General features: G+C 43.1%; 2 protein-coding genes across 2 annotated transcripts; both read right to left on the bottom strand.

Moving 5' to 3' along the window:
* Window positions 1–986: 986 nt before the first annotated feature.
* Window positions 987–11,327, bottom strand: e2f2 (E2F transcription factor 2; the record flags this gene model as incomplete). Its single annotated transcript, XM_080849597.1, has 7 exons — window positions 987–1,264; window positions 2,071–2,278; window positions 2,598–2,707; window positions 3,553–3,722; window positions 5,312–5,531; window positions 5,646–5,748; window positions 11,067–11,327. The coding sequence occupies 7 exons, from the start codon at window positions 11,325–11,327 to the stop codon at window positions 987–989; spliced, it is 1,350 nt and encodes a 449-aa protein (XP_080705723.1).
* An 8,333-nt stretch (window positions 11,328–19,660) lies between these two features.
* Window positions 19,661–21,119, bottom strand: id3 (inhibitor of DNA binding 3). Its single transcript, XM_080850597.1, has 3 exons — window positions 20,688–21,119; window positions 20,376–20,458; window positions 19,661–20,055 (listed from the first exon to the last, which is right to left on the bottom strand). Exons 1-2 carry the CDS (start codon window positions 20,982–20,984, stop codon window positions 20,405–20,407), a joined length of 351 nt encoding a protein of 116 aa, XP_080706723.1. The 5' UTR covers window positions 20,985–21,119; the 3' UTR covers window positions 19,661–20,055; window positions 20,376–20,404.
* Window positions 21,120–23,881: the final 2,762 nt, after the last annotated feature.

Below are 23,881 nucleotides of genomic sequence, written 5' to 3'. Positions count from 1 at the left end.
GTCTGGGTTCACTGATCGATATACACACTCCATACTGGCCTTACACACTGAATGGACAGTGTTTTAAAATCCGTCATTGATCACATTAGTTCCCACAGAGGGAAAAATAAGACTCTTGCGAGTGACTTTTCCAATTTGAGGGAGAAAGGAAAACCCCAAACAGTTAAAACTTATACTTCTCATCAGGAAAGGTTCTTTGTAACCTCATGAGCAGTATTAAATTCACAATGTAATAAAGCCTTCGAATTTAATAGCTTTAAAAACATTCTCTCAATAGTATCGAGATAAGGTGTCTTCTATACCATTGCCATAAATGGGTAATTCAATACAACATCCAATGGATGACAAGAAACCCATAAAATGTCTACTGATAGCAAACAAACCTGCCAACTATTTAAACATGGAAACCTAGCTGCCACTTTCATAAGACCGAACACTTTAGGACTACACCTCATACAAGACCTTGTATATGAGCAAAAGCTTGACCGACTTTAAAAAAAAGTATCTGCTGCCCCCTGTTGGTTGAAAGTTGTAATAATTTAGCTTTGGAGAGAGTTCCTGAGACTGTGATACCCCCCTCCCTCACACAACTTCCCACCAACTCTACGTCACTTCAGCAGACTCTAGAAAATAATTCCGACAGCCTGAAATGTGTGAATTAAAGACAAATATACAAATTAGAAAGAAAATTGACAAAACTCTACACAACGCATTTACAATTACAAATTCAATTGTAAATTCAATATACAATTACAGACTAAAACTATAGTACAAAAATACTTTAAACAGAAATTCCAATGCAATAATTAAATTCAAATAAAGTTAACATCAACTATCTGTAATTAGGGCTAAACTAAAGCAAGTAATCATGGCTTCATTGCGTGTATGTCAACAGTGCTCCTCCCTTTGGTGGCCAGCAGAGGGCACTGTTCTCACACCATTCTAGTTGGGACACGTCTCTTCATTCCCCCTCGTCTTTCCTTTCCTCAGCTTCTGAGCAGGTCTCCCAAGTCGTAAGTGTCAAAGAAATCTGTCACGCCATCGCCCTCGTCCAGCCCCCACAGGTAGTCGTCGTGGTCGAGGGGGGGCGAGAGGCTGACAAAGGGGACAGAGGTGTCGGGGGCAAAGACGGTGCCGGGGAGCTGGTCCTCTGTGATCTGGAGCAGGCTGGGGGGCAGGCCCAGGAGCCTCTCCACGTCCAGCAGAGTGGAGCCCACGCTGCTGCTGCTGGGAACAGGGCCTGGAGTCTGGGGCTTAGGGAGGTCTGGGATAAGACAGAGAGAAGCAGAGAAGGATGAGTTTTACAGAATAGAACATAGTAGTATATACACTACTGCACAGTAGAGTAGTATACCATACCATGTAGTACAAGACCATAGGGAACAATGCATCAGAGCAGATAATAAGAAAGAAACTGAAGAATTAAGAAGAAAACAAGAACCAGTAATAAAAGGACACATCAGATTATTTATTTATTCAGTACATTTCTGTACAAAGAGTAAACTAGGAGGACATGACGGCAGGTGGACACACCCGTGTATAGAGTATCACAATGACACCATGTGCAAAGCATATTTCCGTCATTTGCCAAAAAAAGAGTCTGTCATAATCAAGGTCTAGTCATCAACTTAGTGATTAAAATAGTTTTCTGAATGGAGAGTTTAAGTTGTGTTAGTGTAGGTTTAAAGGGCACTAAATGTGTCTTTGTCAAAAAATAAGTACGTCTAGACAACCAAAAATGAGGTAATTCTGAAGGCAGGATAAAAAAAATGATTGTAATAACAGTGTATTACACGCCTCCTGTGTCCACGCAGTTGTACCTGTACATAGATCTGGCCCTGTATACTGCCAAAATATCTATATGAAACACACATCTAAAATATTTGGAGTACTGGACTGCTATGACCAGGCACACATTCGCTATGTGAGTGTGCCATCCTAGATAGGTAGTCAGAGCTAAGAGTACAAGTATTGAGAAACATTTCACTGTTCACCTTCAGAACAACATTATTATTGTTATCAATATAGGTCTAGAAACATTTTGTTGACAACCATATACAAGGTCTGTACCTGTCATTGGTTCCTGTTTGATCTGCAGCTGGGGCAGTGACGAGGAGGTGCCAGCGGAGGAGGTGCCCACGGAGGAGGTGATGCCATGCATTAGGTTCTTCCTGGGGGTGGCACTCTTCACTGGGCTGGTGTCTTCCAGAATCTCCTCCGGGCACAGGTAGACCTCGATGGGCCCGTTCTTACTCTTCAGGTAGATCTGCAGGGAGCCCTGTTAACCACAGAGAGGGGGGTCAGGAATTATTTTTACGAGTTTCAACAATGTAAACTACCTAGCCATACCAGTACAGAGCATAACCTGCTGTCATAGGATACCAGCTAATGTTTTTTCAAAATGGACTGGGGCAGACCATTATCATTTACATGTGTAAGGAAATGCATACAGATGCAAAAGCCATATTTAACTGAGACGAATTAGAAAAAAGATCATATGGAAAGTGCATACATAAAACTGATTCTGCACTTGTACCAGGATTCTCTGGTTACCCACATGCCACCTGTTACAGGGATCTGCTTCCTGCAGTACTCACCTCTGAGGGCTCAGGCAGGTCCAGTTTGGTTTCTGTCGGCGCCTTCACCGCAATGACCGTCTGGTCCTGCCAGCTCCCAATGGAGCGGATGTCCTGATAGTTCACATAGCCTAACGTGTGACGGAGTTAAGGCTCAACACACTTCTATCAGACGCTTCCATCAGTGTTTTAGTCATAGTTTTAGGCCCACTTACACATAGAACTCATACTCGTTTCCTAAACCTCTTGACAATTGATAGATAAAGGAAACCATGTGTATTGTTTTAATGAATATCTACTTCCCTGTACGATTCTACTGTCATCCCACGTGGTGGCAACACCCTCCTAAAGATTCACGGAGTGTTCTTAGAAAAGCAGAAATTTGGCACTAGATTCCCTTCTCAACATTTACTCAGGTGTCAACTCTGAGGGGTAGGGTGGGTGACAAATGTCAGTAATCTTCATTATCTGTGGGATGATACCCATTGTTGAAAGAATGCAAATAAACTTTATTTAACCACCCCACCCTAACCGATGGAGAGTCTAACCGTCTTGCCGAGGACAGATCTACTCTGAAACGGAAGTGGATGGACAGCAACTCTATCTTTCATTTCCCTTTTTCCTTCCTGCCGTTCACTCCTTCGACTCCCCTCGTCTGTGAGGACAGGCGGCAATTTAAAGCAACATTATGTAGGTTGCTACTATTTTTAATGTATGTTTATTTCTAGCTGTTTTTTCTTGAAATTACATCTGTAAATTCATGTTGACGGCGCACTGTCATGTGAGAGGGTAGACAAATACATCTACCCCTATCATTCACTCTGGCTTCCTGTGCTGAACACTATATAGTTCTGTGGTTGATGGAAAAACAACAAGAGCTTTTACATGACAATGTCACCAAATATATCGGCAAAATACATGACCGCTAGTGAAAGCTGTGAAGGGCCAGTCTGTTGGCTGTTGTTAGTGAGCACACTGAAAGGATATCTCTGGTTGTCTTTGTCCTCAGTCAGTTCTCTCAGCTGGTTGGTGCTGGACTGGATCAGCTCGTCTAGAATCTTCTCCTCTCGTTCGAGCGCACTCAGCTCCCTCCTCAGCGAATGGGTCTTCTCTCCAGCGGCAGAGCCCTCAAACACACCCCCAACCCTGAGAGGACACACACACATATGCACACACAGTCAGATGGGGAGGAACACCAACCATAGCAACTGGCTTTGATGTGTGGGCCCTACAAATATCATTAAAGAGGACGAGAAGAAAGCTGGACGTTCAAATGGTGGGGCCAGTTAGGAGTAAGCTTTGGATAAATATATCAACTAGATACATACATATGAATATAAACATCAAGTTAACTTAGGAGCACCTTATAGCCTCTAGGTGTGCGCATATTAACCATTTCTGGTGGCAGAAAGTCACATTCCTAAAATGTACAGTTTTTACACTGTAGCAGTAACATACTACAAACATATATTCTTTTTAACATGATCACATAAGCCACTTCTGAGATCTATTTTAACAGAGGTTTTGGCCTAATAGCTGGCCTAATGCATGGCATTGGGATTTCATTTCTTATTATTACACCTGACAGCATAACTCTTTCCATGCATTGATATGTGACTAAATTGCTACCAAGCTGCTAGCGCTAGGTAAAATGACTAGCCTACTGTTTGCCCATAGAATTATATGGTTTCCCCATAAACAGGCCCATTACCTTCAAAATATTTTTTTTGATGGCGCTCTGAATCATTACTGTAAACAAATATTATTTTATATACATCTGTTATATCATGTGAATTACATGACATTAACACATTATGGAATAGGACAAGGAATCTAATATATTTTTCAGTGAATTACTAAAACAATCAGTGCGGGCACATGATGGCAGCACTCCGATCCCATCCAATTCTCTCCATGGGGTATCCATGGGGGGTTAACTGCTCTATCTAAAGCACATGGCAGTGACCAATCTAGATCTTGGCCGCGTCAGTTCAAATCAAATGCGGAATGTTTACATCTGCTACCGTTGATTATACAGTAAATACGTTGTGAAATGAAACAAAAACACACCACAGTTAAAGTTGTATTAGTATTGATTGATTCACATCGATATGAATGGATTACATGACTAACAACTGGTGGAAAGTAATATGAAAATATTTATTCACTGAATTAGCGTTCTGTCCCAAACAGTTGCGTTCCAGTTTCAAAGTTTCAGTTTCGCTTTCAGTATTTCAACGTGAATGAGAGGGAGCACAAGAACTGAGCGTCTAGCAGCGTTTATCATATCATATACATTATATATGATGCATGTATATGTCTGTGGGCACGATCTCAAGCACTTGCAAAAGTTGTTGTTGTCCAATTTGAATCAGATACGAGAGGCACATGCGTGCCCAGTCCAATTACCAGCGGAATCGAATCGTGTGTCCAGGGGTTTACATCGGAGTCCAGTCGGACTCAAGTCGGACACAATGAATCTAGTTCTGGGGAGACACATGTGTCCAATATCCAATTTAAATCGGACTGAAATCGGAAATTGGACACATGTGTCCACACTGTATGTAAATGCTGTATAACCACTGGATGTTACTGTCTTTATGTAACTATATTTAAATCCACTTGATGTAACTGTCTTTATCTAACTGTACTTACAGCCACTGGATGTTACTGTACTTATCTAACTGTATTTACAGCCACTGGATGTTACTGTCTTTATCTCTAATTGTACTTACAGCCACTGGATGTTGTTCTTGGACTTCTTGCGGATGAGCTGGACCCCCTCTAGAACGTTTGTAATGTCGTAGATCCGCCTCTTCTGGACCTCCAGAACCTCAGTGGCCCAGTTCAGGTCAAGAACACCGTCGGGCGACTCACTGAGCAGACCCACAAACTTCTTGGTGAGCAGGCCCAGGGATGTGTCGTACCGGGTCCTTTCGCCAGGAGACTTGGGTGCTGGTGAAACACACACACACACACACACAAATATTTAGTTTTAAACTCAATTCTCGCATCGAAACAAGAATCTCATTTTTAGAGTGTGGATCTGGTTGCTGTGGGGATACTCACTCTTGGGACTGGGGACTCGTGCAATGGGCACATTTCCTTTACCCTTTGGGGTACGGAAGCCCGGAAGGTACAATGGATCTTCTAGGTCCAGCTTCCTCTTGGCCTGGGAATGTCAAAATAATAAACATGATTTGGGGAATAAATTGACTCAACCCATTAAATGAATGCATCATTGTGCTTTTGTCAACCCGCAGCTGAAACCATAGACAGGTCCAAGCTTGTCATGTCATATACAGTCTAGTGCTCACCACAAGCATTTTACCACCCAATTCTTGAATAAGCCAATAGCTTCAAGTACTTGTCATCACAGTTTCCTCTGCACCACGCACACACACACACACACACACACACACACACACACACACACACACACACACACACATTAACTCAGTCTCTCAGTTCTTAAGAGCCATTTGCTTGACATACTGGCAGACAAAGAAACAGGAAGTCCCTTCTCCCTCCCACCCCAACCCCCCTCCCTGGTTGGCCGGCTCCTGCATTCTGCATTCCCGCCCCCTTGTATAACAGCACCTAAGCCGACTCCATCACCAGGGTCACCTGACCATGACACGAACACCCCCCTCTTCAGAAAGTGTATAGTCTATTACACACACAAAGGCAGCACACCACCCCTCTCTATTTATGCCAACTGGAGCCAAGGCTCTAATCACCCTTTACGCTTCAGACTGTGCCCAGGTTTCACACACACACACACACACACACACACACACACACACACACACACACACACACACACACACACACACACACACACACACACACACACACACACACACACACACACACACACACACACAGTGTTGTAAATTAAATCACTGGCAGAGCAAGAGTGGGAACATATTTACGGCCTATTGCCTACTCCAAAAAAGAAACAAAACCAACATACACACTATCCCTCAAAGACACACACACACACACAGAAACACATGGCCATAGACTGGTTGAACAAGTGGGTCTATTTACTGGTGTAGACGGCCTGGGACTACCAAACGAGCCGAAGGTCTTAAGCCAGGCGAGGCAGAACTGGGCAATTAGTGCCTGGTGAGTGTGGGCCCCACAGAGTTAAGACCTCTATACACTCTACTCACCACTAGACAGGGAGCCTTACTCTACCATAGAAGCATTAATTGGTTTCACACACACACACACACACACACACTCAACTTTCCACCAATTCACACACATGCTCTAACACTCACCTTACACTAAAACATACACACACCCATATGCATCCACCTACCAGCATACACTCTCCCCCCCCCCCCCCCCCCCCCACACACACACACACAATTTGACTTGCATCTATTGACCAGATCAAACACATTGTCCTACACAAACTCACACTTCTACACACACACACACCTGGCTCTCATTTGTCGGCTGGCTAATAAACAGCACACAGTGTAAGCGAGGGGCAGCGAAGCAGAACGGGGAAATGCAGAACCACTGTCACCGTGCTTGGGGGCAACTGGGAGTGAGAGAGGAGTGAAGGGGTGTGGTGCAGCTGTGTGTTCACACACACACACACACACACACACACACACACACACACACACACACACACACACACACACACACACACACACACACACACACACACACACACACACACGTAGGGACACGCGCTCACGGATACACTGAAAACATAAGACAGAAGCACCCTCTCAGGAATGCTCTCCTATAGTGGTGACACATTACTGAACAGGCACCGACAAGAAGGTCCCATTTGTAAAGAAAATTGTAACTCACTGAATGTCATCCCAGCCTTCCCACTAACTGAACTTTATGTGACAATTGGATGACAATTTGTCAGTGTCTCCAAATTAAACATGAGGGGGGGAGGGGGCTTATGGGTCGACCACACGCTGGGGGATGAGGGCAGTTACTGTCTATTCACTCCTGACCTCAGAGACGCCTAACCTCTGTCCGTGGCGACACTTACACCTGTCCATGACATCTGAGCTGACACAGCAGGCGGGAAAGGGAATGTCAGAGTGAAACTTGTTTAACAGCTCTTGCTTTCACTATTTCATACAGTCATCAAGACACACACACACACATACACACTTCACCAAGTGTTTGGACCATAAAACACTTCTGAGACTTATACATCTGCTGTGTACACACACATGCATCTCTCTCTCTCTCTCTCTCTCTCTCTCTCACACACACTCCTCTACAAGGACGACACCCATACCCTGTCACTCACGCATAGCACTGAAGCAGCCCATACAGGACATGCCACAGCTTCACATATGAAGGAGGGGGATTGGCTTCATCATATACTGTATGTTAAGGAAAGTTCAACTCCCAACTCTGAGTGACTTAAGATAAAAACATGGTACACCTCTGACCGTTTATCTATTAAAACAGCACTTACTGTCACCATAAATCCCACTGAATGAAGCTGTCAAACACAGACTGCACCAGTGGGATTGCCTGAGAGCTGCTTAAGTGACTCGATAGATATAGTAACTGGGCTTAGGCGAGGGGACTATGATAACATGAGTATAAAGGGAAAACAAGACTGCCATGTGTTTACTGTTTGTGAATGTCTTGGTAACGGGAGTAGCTGTTAGGAATTATAGCTACAAATTCTAGAAGGTTACAGTGCTGGGATGGCAACAGGTCAGGGCAATACTTGCCAAATGCCAATTACACACCCTTACACACAGCCTGCTAACCTGAGGTTCTCAAGCATGAGTCACAACTCCAGGATTTCCTCCTTTTACAAACCCTCAACCTCCACCTATGACAGCTTTAAATCTGCCTACTCAGTTAAAGTTAACACGAGACAGATTAGTGATCACCCAATCTGCCACCCCCACAAAAGCTCACCACTCCCCTCAGAGAAAGAGAGAGAGGGGAAGAAGTGTGTTGGTTGAGGAGAAGTGTGTTGGGTGAGGAGCATTTCTTTTTGAGATGTAAAACACCCCACAAGTGGCTGCATGCGTGAAGGGAAGTAGGGGCATCAGGAAGGGGGTTGATGGAAAGAGGGTGGTTAGGTGGGGGGGGGGGGGCAATCGAACAGCCTCAGTGACCTGGGCCCCACTGAATTGGGGTTCAGCCGGGGGTAGGGGTTGGGGTTAAGGGAGTAGGGAGCAGGCAAGATGGGGCGACACAAGGTGGGGGGGTTATGGGGGATGTAAGTCAGAACCGATGGGGCATGTAAACCACTTGGAATGGAACTGATACAAATATCAGCTCACACAGGAGTAGGAAGCTAGCAAAATGTTCTTCTATGAGTTGCTATTTTCAAAATATTAATGGAATGCTCATTTTACGATATGTGAAATCAGGGAAACTGAACAATGGACTTTAAAGCACAATTTAAATTATTACTTATCTTTAAATTATCATTAAGCAATCAATATAACATCATAAATCTCTTGTGAGTTAATGTTTGATGTTATTCCACTGAGAAGCTGAATGAAATGCAAAGTGGCGTGTCCTGGTTGGCTGGTTTCCAGACTTAAACCACGTGAGTATTTGACTGAGGTGCTGCTCCAGTAATCTATGAACTTTGTCCCTTTTCTTTTAACTTGAAAAGAACCTCAACTGTGAAGCATTTCCAAGAAAAATGTCTTTAATGAGCGATGCTGTAATATGTGCTGTACCAGTGACTCAATGGCAGCAACTCTAGAAGAAGCCAGGATGGGTGATGCATGCAGGCCTACATATAAGCTCAATATAAGAACTAAAATCTAACAAAACGAAAGACATTTTTTCATTTCGGTCAGGCACATAGATCAATGGCCTTTTTTCATTATTTGTTATATTTGACCAGCACTTAGCAAATAAAACATGAATTGAATGAGTTGAACTGAATGATAGAGAAAAAGCTCATCTCAGGGGAAACAATTGCACCTCTCACACCTACTTGCTGAAATCCTGGTACTGGGAGGAATGGCTCTGACAAGCGGTTGTGAAATACCGAATGGGAAGCAAGAAGTTGTTGGTGGCTCAGCACAATGCCTGGCTGCCGTGTGAAGGTCCTTAGCCGGTGGTTAGCCTCTCCTGTCACCTCTCTTATGTTCTTCTTCATTGTCACAGGTGACATCCAAAATGGCTGCCAATGACTGGAGCATATCTGGCCTAGAGTTGAGACAGGCATACTCTTGACTCTTCAGGGACAGCCGTGGTAAAACCTTTGATGGCCTATAACTAAGATGACTGAACCAACCAGGTGTGTCAATAAATTGGCATAATCCCCACATACAGTCCTGAAACTAATCAGTCTTTTGTTAATTTCCTGCTACTGTCCTTAATCCACTTTTTGGTTTCCTGGTATTAAACCACAGAGTGTTCATATCATTTGCATTCAAAGGGCAGGGTGAGTGTGACAAGACACTGCAAAAAGTGCTTATCTGTCAGCCAGCACATTGTGCAGTGGGAATTTAATCAGTCCCAATTGCTTTATCATCTGCACTGGGGTCGCCCACTTTCTTAAGCCTTTCTTCGTGCATGAGCTCCAGCCCTCCGAACTCCAAACCCTAGTAGATGCGACGGGAGCCACCTCGGGATAGTTAAACAGGTTGGGCGAGTTCAGACAGACAGGTGACAGCAAGAAAGAGAAAAGCATTGGAAGAGGAGGAAGGGCAGCCGATATGTTTAACAGCTGGGAGCAATCCACAGATCTAATAGGTGTAAATTACTCAAAAACATCTATAGGTTACCCAACTGTTGAATGCAGTTAGTCAGGACCAAAGACCAGCTAGGTTCAAATGTCAGGAAATTACAGGCTAGAGCAGTGGAATGCTTTGTCCTGTTGCACCACTGATAGTTCAGGGCGAGCAGACGCAATGGTGCACCCCCACCCAACACAAGTCCACTATAAGCTATGGAGCATAAAGGATATTGTTCGTCACACGCACTCCCCTCCCCCCGTACAACGCATAGCTAGACGCGAGGAACACAATGATCATTCTTTTAATGCAGTTCATCCTTGTTCTCATAATTAGACTACTTCTGCTATAGCTGCTGAGTTTTCAACTACAGACCTGCAATGTCTGGATTGTGGAGTAAAGGGGTCAAACATTACAGGGCGTTCACAACACGGCTTGACTTTTTTTGCACCAGTCTGTTAGGTTAGTATATCTCCAAAACCTGACATCTCCACTACAGCTAAATCATCCAACGGTGCATGTTGTAACGTCAAGGTTATAGCAATATACACTAGCATTTGGGAATACATTAGCCATTCATTCAGTGGTCACACGTCTCTTATAATGACGTTGCATATATGGCATCCGAGGAAATGAAAGCCGAGTTCACGAAGAATAACCAAACTCAAACGACATAAATAGTCAAAAACAATAGTGGGATGTTCCATTATCGATCACCAAACTCGAATTAGATCCATAGATCCTGCTTGATCCATAATGTATGTTATGGCCTTACCGGTAATCTGCCGGAGGACACTCTGACGGGTTTAGCTTGGGGACCGTGGGGGGTTGCATACAAGCAGTTAGCTCTCTGCTCTGCAGCTGTCGTGTTGCAGATCTGGGTGAAATATCCCGCCGGTACAGTGTTCATCAATGGACTCGATATCCCCGTACTGAAAAAATCAGATATTCCGGGAAAAACTTTCTTCTGCGAGCAAGCAGTTCCAACTGCACCTCTGCCTGATGCAGGAGAGACTCCTTTGGGTACCCGTATCATCTTCAATGTGGATTAAAGTAAGCACCAAGAAACGTTGGTAAAATGCGAAATAAAAGGATAATTCCGTTTCAGCGGAAAAAACGACGTGTTTTCAAGTTCCCTTCAAGTTGTGTAATAAATAACGTTAGTAAGCAAGTTCGCTTTGCAAAGGTTACGTTACTCGTAAACTGTTCCTAATGCCGGCACACACAGTTGGTATAATTGTATTTTTTTTTTTTTTAACAAATCAAAGGTTTGCAAACTGCATAAATTCAATATGCATTTAAAATACTTTTCTAATATTCCCGTATAAATCTTTAAATGCCACAAAGACCAGCACTGCAAGCTATTCTTTGTCTAAAGTGCAAATGCGATTTTTCCTTACGTCTAATTACGGTAGCAAAGTCAGTTAAATAAATAAATGCAAATCTGTAGTACTCCTGAGTCCAGATGTAGAAACCCGCAGATGTGCTTCTAGCAAATCAATTGCCAAAAAATAGATGCTTTTCCTTAGAAGACGAGATATAGTTGAACAAGTATCCGTTTCTCTTGTCCTTATGTCGCCACTCCGACAAAAAGCTTGGCTTTTGACATCATCAGAGTACTGAACTGCTTTTTTAGCGCCAAATTGCGTCCCGCGAAATTTGGATCTCCCGCGGTTTGAGCTTGTTTGTGATTGGTCTGTGGCACGCAGGACTTGTTCCGTTCTGCATAAATTAATATGTAACAGTTTAAACTGGGCGTGCAATAACCAATGACCGTCGTGGAAACAAAGATAACAAAGACACACATATTACGGGTATTCTATCATTCAAACATATCCCGAGTACGATTCTTTATTTCATATTCCTCCATACTCAAAACGAGGGTCATTTGAACAACAAAGCCTTAAGTATTTGAAGTGTTTACATAATCTATTTTCGTAACTAACGTTGATGTTATTACATCAAAATGTAATGCATTTTATTAAAACACGTACGTTTTATTGTTGAAACATGTTGATGCATAGGCTACTTAACTGTAATATATAAAGTATTTCATGAACCATTGTATATGTATGTCAGTCTGACCCTTTGATGTATTTATGATGCCATAAATAAGTGACCTTAACGTGGCAAAGAAGAAAAACAGGCTGTAACAGAACTATCTTTTCAACGCCCCATTCTTGTGTTTAGCATAATGTTTCACACTGGGTGAGAATGTTTGTTTGGTTGAAGCCTATGGTGTCACCAATGTAGGCTATGTAGTCCTCAGTGTGACTGTAGGCTATCAGAAGAAACCACTGATCAAAAATGGCAAGTACATGTGTTTAATTTTAGATCGGAGGATACAACTCGTATGTAGATAGGACGCAGTGAATGTTGGGGAGTATAATGACCCACCCTGTTGAAGGTTCTTATCATCCTGATTTTCCGCAGACATCTCTGGGGCCCTCCTGGTGTTTGTGGTTTGTCTTCAGACTCCCACCCGGCTACTTGTCTAAGTGTTCCCTCTTGGTTGTATAACATCCCTTCTGACTACTGGCTGGTTAAGGGGCGCACATTTGGGAAACATTAGGGGCAACTTTGAGCAAAATGGGCCATTAAAGAAGAAAGACAAAAGAAGCTCTGGCTATTGTGAAGTGCTACCAACACTCAGTACAGCAACGTTACAAAGAGTGTAATTTCATTCATTTGCTCATTACTAGGAAATGTTTGTACAGCAACTGCAACAAGTTATCAAGAACCAATGTAAGCTTTCACCTCAGCAACCACAGCGCTTCTGTTGAATTTTGGTTTTCGAGGATGGTTACTCAACGTAGTTTGAAGGAGTTGTCTGAGGCTCCTGAAAAAGCAAGCCAGTGGTTGTGGCTGAGGCGCACACAGACCACTTGGGGTCGTGAATTAACCTGAACTAAGACTTAGATATGTAAAAATCTAGTCAAGGTGTATCTTGAAGTGTATCATCATCATTGTCATGAGTATTTAGGGGGGTGGGGCTGCGAAGCAGACATAACCATTGATGCCTTCTGAAGGTGTAGTGGGCCTGATTCAACAGAACACTGATGAAGGAGTCAAAGTCTGTGTCAAAGAGTTTATTGTCGCATGCAACAAATTGCTTAAGCGCAGCAAAATTCTTAAGACCTGGCTGGCTACATCTACACAGATGGCACAGAGATAACAAAGTAACATACCAAAATAACATATAACACTATAGCATACGACATTAACAAGTAACAACAATTTAAGTACAAGATGGGCTAGCAGCAGTTTAAAGTGTGAAGAAGTGAGGAATATTAAATCAAATAAAAAATTGTGCAAATGTATGTAGGAAGTGTAGTGTAGTAAATGGTGATGACGATTGTTCAGTAGATCCTTACAGCCTGGGAAATAGCTGTTTGTAAGTCTGGTAGTCCGTGGTCGGATGCTCCGGTAGCGTCTACCAGGCGGCAGCAATGTGAATATTCCAAAGCCTGTGGTCCTTTACAATGTTCTGTGCTTTTCTCAGGCATCTAGTTATATAGAGCCTTGCACGGAAGGGAGATGGCTGCCGGTCATACGCTCCGCTGTCTTCACCATCCTCTGCAGGGCCTTGCAATCGGCAGCGTAGCAGATGCCATACCAGGCAGTGATGCAGCCTGAGAGGATGCTCTATATGGTGCATCTTTAGAAGTTTTTTTAGGGTTTTAGCAGACATGCCAAACTTCTTGAGTCTCCTCAAGAAGTACAGCCGCTTTTGGGCAGTTTTGCCTGCCGAGCCTGATTGCATGGACCAGGTAAGGTCATCCTTGATGTACCTGAGGAATAAATATAAAGTTGGAGACTCTCTCCACTGCAGCTCCCTCGATGGGTATGGGGTCGTGACAAACGTGCAGCTTCCTGAAATCCACGATCATCTCCTTGGTTTTGCAGACGATGAGAGACAGGTTGTGGTATTGGCAACATGCTACCAATCCTCTAACCTCATCTCTATGGGCGGTCTCATCGTTGTTAGAGATGAGACCCAGGATGGTAGTGTCGTCTGCAAGCTTCAGGATGATGTTAGAACTGTGTGGTGCCACACAGTCCTGCGTGTACAGGGAGTACAGGAGGGGACTGAGTACGCAGCCCTTGGGGGCCCCGGTACTCAGGGTCAGTGAGGAGGAGGTGTGGTTGCCCATTCTCACCACCTGGGGTCTGCTCGTCAGGAAGTCCAGGATCCAGTTGCACAGGGGTGTTTTAAGGCAGGCTCCTGAGCTTCGGGACGTGCTCGGCAGGCACAATAGTGTTGAATGCTGAGCTGTAATCCACGAACAGCATCCTCACATATGGGCTGCTTTTTTCCAGGTGTGAGAGGGTGGTGTGCGTTATTAGGGCAATAGCACCATCTGTTGATCTGTTTGGTTCACTGTTTCTCTGGGTCTTTCACAAAATAGTTATTACGCCCTTACAAGTTTTTGAAAGGGTATCTTCCTTACATTCCAACTTCTTGCGCAAGCTCTTACTGTAGAGAGAACTGTCATTGGTTAACCGCCTTCCCAGTGCATTTACATCTGTGATTTAGCAGACGCTTTTATCCAAAGTGATTTGCAAGGAATTTTGCATTTATAGATCAGGAGCAGTTTAGGGGTTCACACTTATACACTTGGTGAGGAGGAGTGGGGAATCGAACTAGCAACCTTCCAACCTCTGGATTACTAAACGACTTCTCTACCTTAAGTCTGCTGTCTCCGTCTCTCATCACAAAAGCTTTGCAATATTGTTCTCAACGACGTTGATGACATCAGATACTAAACAAATTTGAGTTATCAGGCAATGTTTACTCAAACAAATACATTCCAATACAATTAAAACGTCTTCACTTGCTCAGAAAACTAATACATTTTAAGTTGGTTAATGTTAATGAGTTAGTAGAACTGTCTGGGTTTACAGTGTTGGTATACAAACTGAAAGGGGTCCAGGGTGTTTGGAAGGGTAGAGTAGATGTGGGTTCTGACCAGCCGCTCGAAGCACTTCATAATGGTGGAGATCAGTGCTACAGGGCGGTAGTGATGGATGGTTTCTTAGGTATGGGGATGATGGTGACCTGCTTGAAGCAGGTGGGGAGTTCAGACAGATGTAGTGAGAGGTTGAATATAGAGGTGAATACCTCCGCAAACTGGTCGGCGCACCCTCTGAGGACGCGGCTGGAGCTCCCTCGGGCCCAGGTGACTACCGAGGGTTCACCCTTTGGAGCTCTCACCTCACGTCAGCCAAGGTCAGAGACAGAGAGCAATCGTCCCGGTCCTTGGCTAGTCTTGCGGAAGGAAGGGGGTTGGTTTCCTCAAACCTTCCGTAACAAGTTTTGAGGTTATCAGGTAGAAAGGCGGCAGGCTGATCATCACTGCTATTTCTCAGTGATGTGTGGCAGGCCACCCCACATGCGTTGGGGGTCAGAGCTGAGGTAGGTGGACTCCAGCTTGTCCCAAGCCTCTGGGTCACCAGTTATAGGCAGAAGATATATCTGAGCTTAGCACGAACATTACCATTTACCCAGGGCTTTTGGTTTGGGAAAGTCCTAACACATCATATATATACACTAAGGTGCCTGCTTGAAAACCCCAATGAACTGCTCACAAAGGCTGCATTGTTGTTGTTGTATCCTGCTGCTCAGCTTACTATGGTTGGGCAGTCATGTTGTTGTGCCACCACAGACAGCGCATGTTGTACTGTGAAGGAGGGTCTTTGCAGATCCCGGGTACAACATGTGGCTCGTGTTGCGGCTGTCACCAGCCAGTTGTGCGTTGTTGTTGTATCCTGCTGTGCAGGATCTCTGGTTGGGCAGTTGTTATATTGGTTTTGTTAGGTTGCTGGGTATGAGTATGTGCATGTGACAGTGAGAGGATTTGGCTGTTGTCCCCAACCAATAGCACAAGGAAATTAACTCAGCAGAAGAATTTAGAGCATAATATAGAGTCTGCTATTTCAGTTGACAGTTTCATCTAAAAATATGACAGCTTTTTATAGTTATTGATCAGGAGCAATTTGCCTGTTGACCAAATGTTGGCAAATCATCACATATTTAAGTTGTCATAAATTACACAAATCAGAAAACAAAATTTGCATTATAATATCTCAAACATGTATAATCATGGTGCAGTTTGGCTACAAATAGGCTACTATGAGATGGTAGTTTTAGAAAATGGACTGAAGCCCCATGGCGCCCCCTGCCGGTCAACTCTGTCCAGAACAACTAACTCAGCAGAATTGTTTTCATAAAATCCAGCTTCACATCTGTTAAGCCCATCTCACTTAAAGCTCCTGAATGCAAGACCTGTAAATCAAGGCTTGTTCTAGCCAGGGGCTTTGAAACAAAACTCTCCAATTTTCCATGCCGCGCATTGCATCCAACCGGTCCATCACTTGTTTCCTTGTGTGTGATTGGCATCCAGGAGACCCAATTCCATACCTTCAGTTTCTCTGAGCATTTGATTGAAGACTGAGGCTCACTTTGAAACCACAGTGAGTAGAATTTCTGTAAAGCTATCCAAATTGGTCTGTGAGTTTGATGGAAAATTTTCGGATCTCATGCCCATATTCTTTATAACAAGCCATCTTTGCCAGACCACAACCAGAAGGCTAAGGCAAAACCCAAAAGTAAATGTTAAATAAACACTATCAGTGTTTCTCGATGCTGCTCTTGGTCCTCACTAGGAGTGATGGAGCATGCAGCGATGGGAAACATATAATAATGGTTGCTTAATTTGAAAATGATATTACAGTATATACATACACATTATCATATATTACTTCATTATCATACATTACTTCATTTTTATGTATTGATGTTTCTTTTGAGTGTGTTTACAAGTTACAAGTATTTTATTTATCAGATGCACAAAATGACACAGGGTCAGACTGGTCATGTAAATTCTTATGACAAGGCGCTGCCCAAAAAACCTACCATAACATAACATCACATTATATAAACATAACACACCATGACATACACTCTGTACAAGTACTATGAACATAATTTGCACAAAATAAAAATATAATAACCTAAGTAACCCTACTAAATATACAAGATAAATATACAATACGCAGTGCTAAACATATAACAACCTATACATATCATACTAAATATACATAAAACAGCCTATACATATAATACTATAACATATACATATAACATATAATAAACTATGCTAACCTATTGACCTTTACTAACCTTCATACAACCCAGTGAGGGAGTTACAGGTAGAGCAGTTTTCCTGATGGTATATCTGCTAGTGCAAACAGTAGAATGGGAGTGACAGTAATGTAAGTGTAGTCCAAACATTTATATGAAAGTGACAATGACAGTGCATGTAAAGTGACGAGTTTACCACAGAAGCTGCAAGCTTCAAATGCTCTTTGCCATCGGAAGAAATCTGGCACTGATGCAAACAGACACTGACCTTGGCGTCTGTGACCCAAGACATGTCAGTGACCCTAGATGGGTCTGTGACCCCAGGTGGGTCTCAATGTGATGCTGCAGATGCAAACCTGGTAGTACCTTGAACATACATGTCTCAAACAAGGTCCCTTTAATACAACAATACATTGTATTTGGCCTTCTGTATTTGCAATAAAAGTAATTTTTCATCACAATCCATTTACACAATCGGACCATCTGAATCAGGAGTTGTCCACTGTAGCGATGGGAGAGCGTGGTCACCCCGCCCAGACTCAACCCGGGTCTACAGGGTGCCAACACTCTGACCACAACGCCAAAGCTACAGCCTCGATGGCATGGCAGTCAGAGCACATACTCATCTGTAGTGACGGTTCCATCGTCACACTGCCCTCACCTTCGGGGATCGCACGCTTGAGCTTCACGCACACAGGCATTCGTCGCGCATCCACCAACTGTACTTCTTCCTTCCAGAGCACCCACACAAGTGCTTCACCCATCTATGGGGTCCCTCACACAGGGGTCAACCTATCTGGGGGTGCCTCACATCCGCTATGGCTGAAACAAAAGAAGTACTTACTGGAGCACTGGAAAATGCATTTGTTTAATTAAATTGAATTTATTTATATAGCGCCAGAACAATAAAGATATCTATATTGTCTGTTTACTACTGCACCTGGATAAAGACTATGTAGAAGGCTATGGAGGGGGCGGGGGGGGTAAAGTAATCACAGTGAATGTGGAATGATCATAGCCAAAGTATTGGCCATCAAGGTAAAAACTGACAAATTCTTGTAATACTGTAGAGATTGACAATTTAAGATCTGGCAGCATTAAGGTTGCACTTCGCTATTTAACTACTAGATGGCGCAAAGTGCACTCAATGCATCAGCATTTGTGCTACATTAGAACCACCAGTCAGTGTCCTTTTTCATACATTCATTGATTTTTTTCTTTCGGTTTTATTTGTAGTGCGTAAGAATTATTCTCTCAGTTGACCTCTGTCGAGTTGGTCTGTTATCCTGGTGCTCCTTCGTGCTGGTCTGCTCAGAGTATTTTCTTTACCACCAGATGTCGCCACATATCTACTGCTAACATCCAATGAGGGTCTTCACTGCCCATACAAAACTGGCCTGGTGGTCACTAAATAATTACATACATTTCTGGAATATCTGTCATTTTCATCAGTTATATGGGCCTACTCATTTGTTAAAAGCTACATCAACTGTACAGTTTCTCAAGTGTCAACCAAAACGATGATGACTACCCACTACTGCAGATCATGGGGGTTTCTGTTATTATTGGCTTATGACCTCAATTTGTATCTCACACTTTTAACGAAATAGACATTAAGTGTATTGATGGGGAATATCCAAGAAATATTGGGGGAAATCTTAACTGGAGGAATGGACTGCTGCAGTCAGACTACTGAAGTTATTCAATCAAAGCCAACTTGTGAACACCTGCCAGTGTATCACAGACACAGCTAAGAGATTGCAGTTGACTAGAACTAGTTCAGCCCTGATCCCGTATGGACCTGGCAAATACATACAAAATCAGATGTTATGTAGCTACATAATCCCATCTGGGATGTGGGGATTAACTTCAAGCCCTGGCCATTGGTCAAGTTTCAATTGATTAATGAAGAAAAAAAAAACATTTTAGAAAATGACCTAGGCGTCTTATTTGATAACTCTAAACGATCAGAAAGGTCAGTCCTGTCTAACTGTATAAGACATAGGGCATAAATCAGTAGACACATTTTCTAATAAAAAAGTACATTGTGGTTTTGTTTTGCTTGTTTTATTTTTTGTTGTGTAAAAAAACATGATACATACAAAGCACTTTTATAAAAAGTTTATAAAACTCAGCCAATTTGAAAGTCTGTAGAAAGAACCATCCCTACAAACACTTACAAATAACTCTGTAATATTGAGTTTGAATCATTTCCTCGAACCCTCCCTCCTACAAACTGAAATATTCCCACCCCAATCCATTCACAAACAATAACAACATATGTACACAGAAAAGGACCATATGCTCCCTTCATAAACAGAGGTTCAAGGGGAACGAAGGCTTTTTGTTTTTAAAGTAGGAAAGCATGACAGCAAGTCCTGTAATGTTTGATTGGAATGTTGGAACGTTACGAGACGAACTCCAGTCTGATTGTTAAGGGCTACAATCAGTGAAAAGGTCCCCGGTAACGTTGATGCTGCGCTTTGGTATCTTCTGGGGTCCAGTTAGTGATCAAAGACGTGACGACAGGGGGAACTTCCATCAGACGTCCATTTTCCTACACAGCCTCCCCCCCAAGCGGTCCTCCAGGCCAAACGAAAGAGACACAGCTCAGTCACACCTGCAGAGGGATAAAAACGGTCCATGAGTTCGGTGAGCGCCCACAGACACACATCTGCACATTCCCCACTAGCACTGTCGAGGCTCGCAGACAGGCTGGCGCCAACATAAGAATGTTCATTAACCTCGGGCCGAGAAAGAAATCCTGGCTCATGCGAGCTGGTTAATGCTGGCTAATTGTCAGCAATGGAAGACATGGGGCTGTAGCATAGCCTTACTAATTGGCCAGATAACTAAACTGGTTAAACAATCTTTTCTCTCAAAAATACACGGAAGCCTTCTATTTCTAATTAGCCTAGCATAAAATGGATTGAGCCTTACGTTAAGAATGCACAAATGCGGGTCCTCCTCTAGTGGCATACTCCTCCATCTTCTTTGGAATATTTGCAGGCAATTTCTGACGACTGTAATAGACAGGGAGCGTTTTAATGATTGACATACATATTCAGTTGCTTCATTATGCCATGTTTGAAATAACAAGACGCACACGTTAGAGTCTAACGGTTAGACCGATGCATCACTGGGTGTTGCAAACAGGCTGACCGCATAACGCACATCAAATCTCCTCAGCATAAACCATTCTAGTTTAGATACAATGATACAATTAAAAATGTGTCAATAATGCGATTTTACCTTCAATGAAAGGATCATGTCGGGCGCATCATTTGCCGAACTCTCCTCCTGGAGAGCGATCTGTAGGTCAAAGATGTAGTCAATGACGTGCTGCAAAATCTCCACTTGACTGACAGATTTGTTCTGGGGTATGCTCGGTACCAGCTCCTTGAGCTTGGAGTAGCAGTCATTCATATCACACAAAGCAGGCTCCTCCGTGGGTGTCTTACTCCTGGAGATGGTGAGACTTTGCTCCGAAATGCAGCAGACAGCCTCGTAACAGCTCCTCACAGATCGAATAGGACTAATGGCCTTCATCTCTTCGGATTTCAGAATCAAACGATGTTGAGGTGAAAAAATAAGAATGGCGACGATCTGCGACAATTGTAAGTCCAACAACACACGCGAGTTTGTTCCCAAATTCACCACGTCTCGATGATTGTTGGAGCCTTATCCCTTACAACAGCGAATTGAAGTGCCTCTCGTGGGTGCAGTGCTTAGTTTTATAGAGAGCTGTCAGTGAAGCACCGCCCATAATGACACACAAACAAACCCTCATGCTCTGAAAACCCAATATGAAAGCTTTCGTCTGGTACGAGGTGTGACATATGCAAATATGAAGGGTATCATTGGTGTTTTTATCTGTCAACTGGGAGATCGTTCGTGGAATGAGGAAATAGACTATGTTGTCGGAGTATGGTTGTAACTTCAGGGTGAGAAAAGGGGATTCTCAAAACCCAAGCTGTTTTAATAGCTATAAGACATTGGGGACGTGTCGGAGGGTAAAATTGGGTTAAGGTTATTTCAATTTAATAGAATAGGGATAGTACTTAAACTCCTGAACAGTCACATACGTATTTTTTATTACATAGAATAGGCAGGCTGAATTGTTGCTCTATCACATGTCAGACTGTTAAAATGCTCCAGAACCTTGTCATGACTGACGCATGAGGCTAAGCCTACATTAATATTTTTAAGCTATCATTATTATGCTATTATGTAGCCTAGCATTGCATATGTGTCAGTTCAATGACAGCTTAATGGCAGCCTATAGCTACCAATAGACAGAAAACTAGGGTAGGCTATTCATGATTTCTCCATGGTCCTATCCATTCAGTTGTGAAAGCCAATTGTATGCCCATGAAACACAGTAGGGCTGTTAAATTAATGGTGTTGACCACGTCTAGTGCTGTAAGCCACTGTTTCTTAGTCAAAAGATACTAATTTAGAAGAACCCAGATAGTCACTTGTCCTTGCCACTCATTAACTATTAGTTTGCCTCCACTAACGTCCCACTCAAGTTTAGGCTCATTTAGCTTTCAGATTTCCCAAAGCTTATCCTTTTTTACCTCCTTCATTTTTAGTTTACATCAAAGCATGTCCCTTCTGTTCCTATTTGGTCTTATTTTCCCTTTCTCACAATCCTGTTTTTGTGAAGGAATGCACCCTTTAGCCAGCTGTATGTCCTATTCCACTCCAGCTGTGTTGATCTAACGCGCCAGTCCCAGACAGCCTGGCGCCAGTGTCCCGACGTCATCCATTCACCCGCTCCAGGACGGCCCACTGGCAGACAGTCCGCGCTGACCAGTGGAGAATCCCATTGGTTACTAGACTAGTCACTCAACATGTTTGCGCCCGCCTCTGTTCTTGCACAAATGACCGAGACTGCCAGCCAGATTTATCGGCGAACACCTGGATTCTTTTTCGGGAACAGGACAATCTAGTTCAGAGGAAGACGCAAGTTTTTTTTTAACTCCCTCACGTACTCTACATAGCCGTTAATAGTCAGTCCCAAGATTGCATACTCATCTAGTTATGACTCATTGATGAACAGCCCTAAATTAATAGCCTAAAAGTTATGAACTGCCAGCTCCCGTTGCTTTTAAACGGGTCTGTTCAAATGGATTCAGGACTTGTACGTTTTATTTCGCTATGTCTTTATTTCACTCAATCCTCAATCGTTTTAGTATACTGCATTAAGCGATTGATGTCCTTTTGCACTCGACATTTAGAGCATTTGTTAAAAAATGCATTAACTTGCCCAGATGTGCACTCGATTTAAAATTGAAGGATCTTCATTAACCTTTTTATGAAGAGTTCAGCTGGAATATTAGCCTATCGTGATTATTATGTCACTGGTAGGCTACATTTAGAAATCATTTTCAGTTCTTAAGATATCGTAATCTGAATCTGACAGTAACATGAGACAAAAAAAAAATAGTAGCCTACCTACGTCTACAAATAAACTATTCCTTCATAAATGAATAGTAACACAATTAAGTATAATGTGTATTAAGTCACACATGGTAGGTATTAGGCTATTCACATTCCTGTATAGTCTTAGTCAAATTAATTGGCAAAAGCCTTAATTGGCTTAACCACTCAGTCATTTGGGGTACTTGAATTAATCCTCATATCATTCGTTTATCACACGCAGCCTAGGCATACTTTAGTGACAAATGACTCACACCCCTTTGCAAAAACAATCAGCAGTGGTTGGGGTTGACCAGTTTGTTCTCGTATCGCTCTTTTGATTGTTTATTTGCAGATTTCAGAGCCTGCGATCCGCGTGACACTGGAGAGGCTGCGCGCGGATCAGGTGCTGTGTGCCCGTCGCGCGCGGAAAGAGCCCGACACAATCGAGTCTCTCTTTCAATGGATGGGAGAATTTCGAGACTGGCGTCAGTGAGTCTGCTCCGCTCTGCATCCCCGCCCTCTCCTCCTCCTTACCCGGACGGTGCTCCGTGCAGCTGTACGCAGACAATCAAGCCATCAACAATCGCCATGCATAATTAGCTGCGCCCTCGACCTCCTCCCACAAGCGCTGCCCCCTCCGTTCCCAAAGAAAATCTTTCAAGGCGCTTGCCCGCCGTCAACAATGTCTCTTTTTTGACAGCCTCAAACAGACTTAAGAATATAATATTGCATATTCCAGCAAGCTATGAAGTGTTAGAAAGTGCAATTAGAATACAAGAAAATAAATCAGAAAACGAAGTCTCTGCACATTGGTAAAGGGTCGTGTGGATAATCCACCTTTCAGTGCACTTCACTCAGTTACCTGACAGTTCTTGTCAAGTCACAAGTTACAGTTTACAACATCTCTAGTCAGAAGTGTTTGTTATGCAAAATGATAGTGGGTTTATTTATATTGCATGTCCATAAGATTGTTTGAGGCTATATTTCTATCATATCCAGATGTCTTTTTTTTCTCAGAC

This window comes from Sprattus sprattus (assembly GCF_963457725.1).
Source record: "Sprattus sprattus genome assembly, chromosome: 13".
NCBI classification, from domain to species: domain Eukaryota; kingdom Metazoa; phylum Chordata; class Actinopteri; order Clupeiformes; family Clupeidae; genus Sprattus; species Sprattus sprattus.
This window is presented reverse-complemented; position numbering and strand designations above follow the sequence as displayed.

Coding starts and splice junctions, on each gene's coding strand:
- id3 (XM_080850597.1), bottom strand. CDS start 20,984: ATGAAGGCCATTAGTCCTATTCGATCTGTGAGGAGCTGTTACGAGGCT. Junction 20,459..20,687: donor ACATGATCCTTTCATTGAAG/GTAAAATCGCAT, acceptor TGTCTATTACAG/TCGTCAGAAATTGCCTGCAA.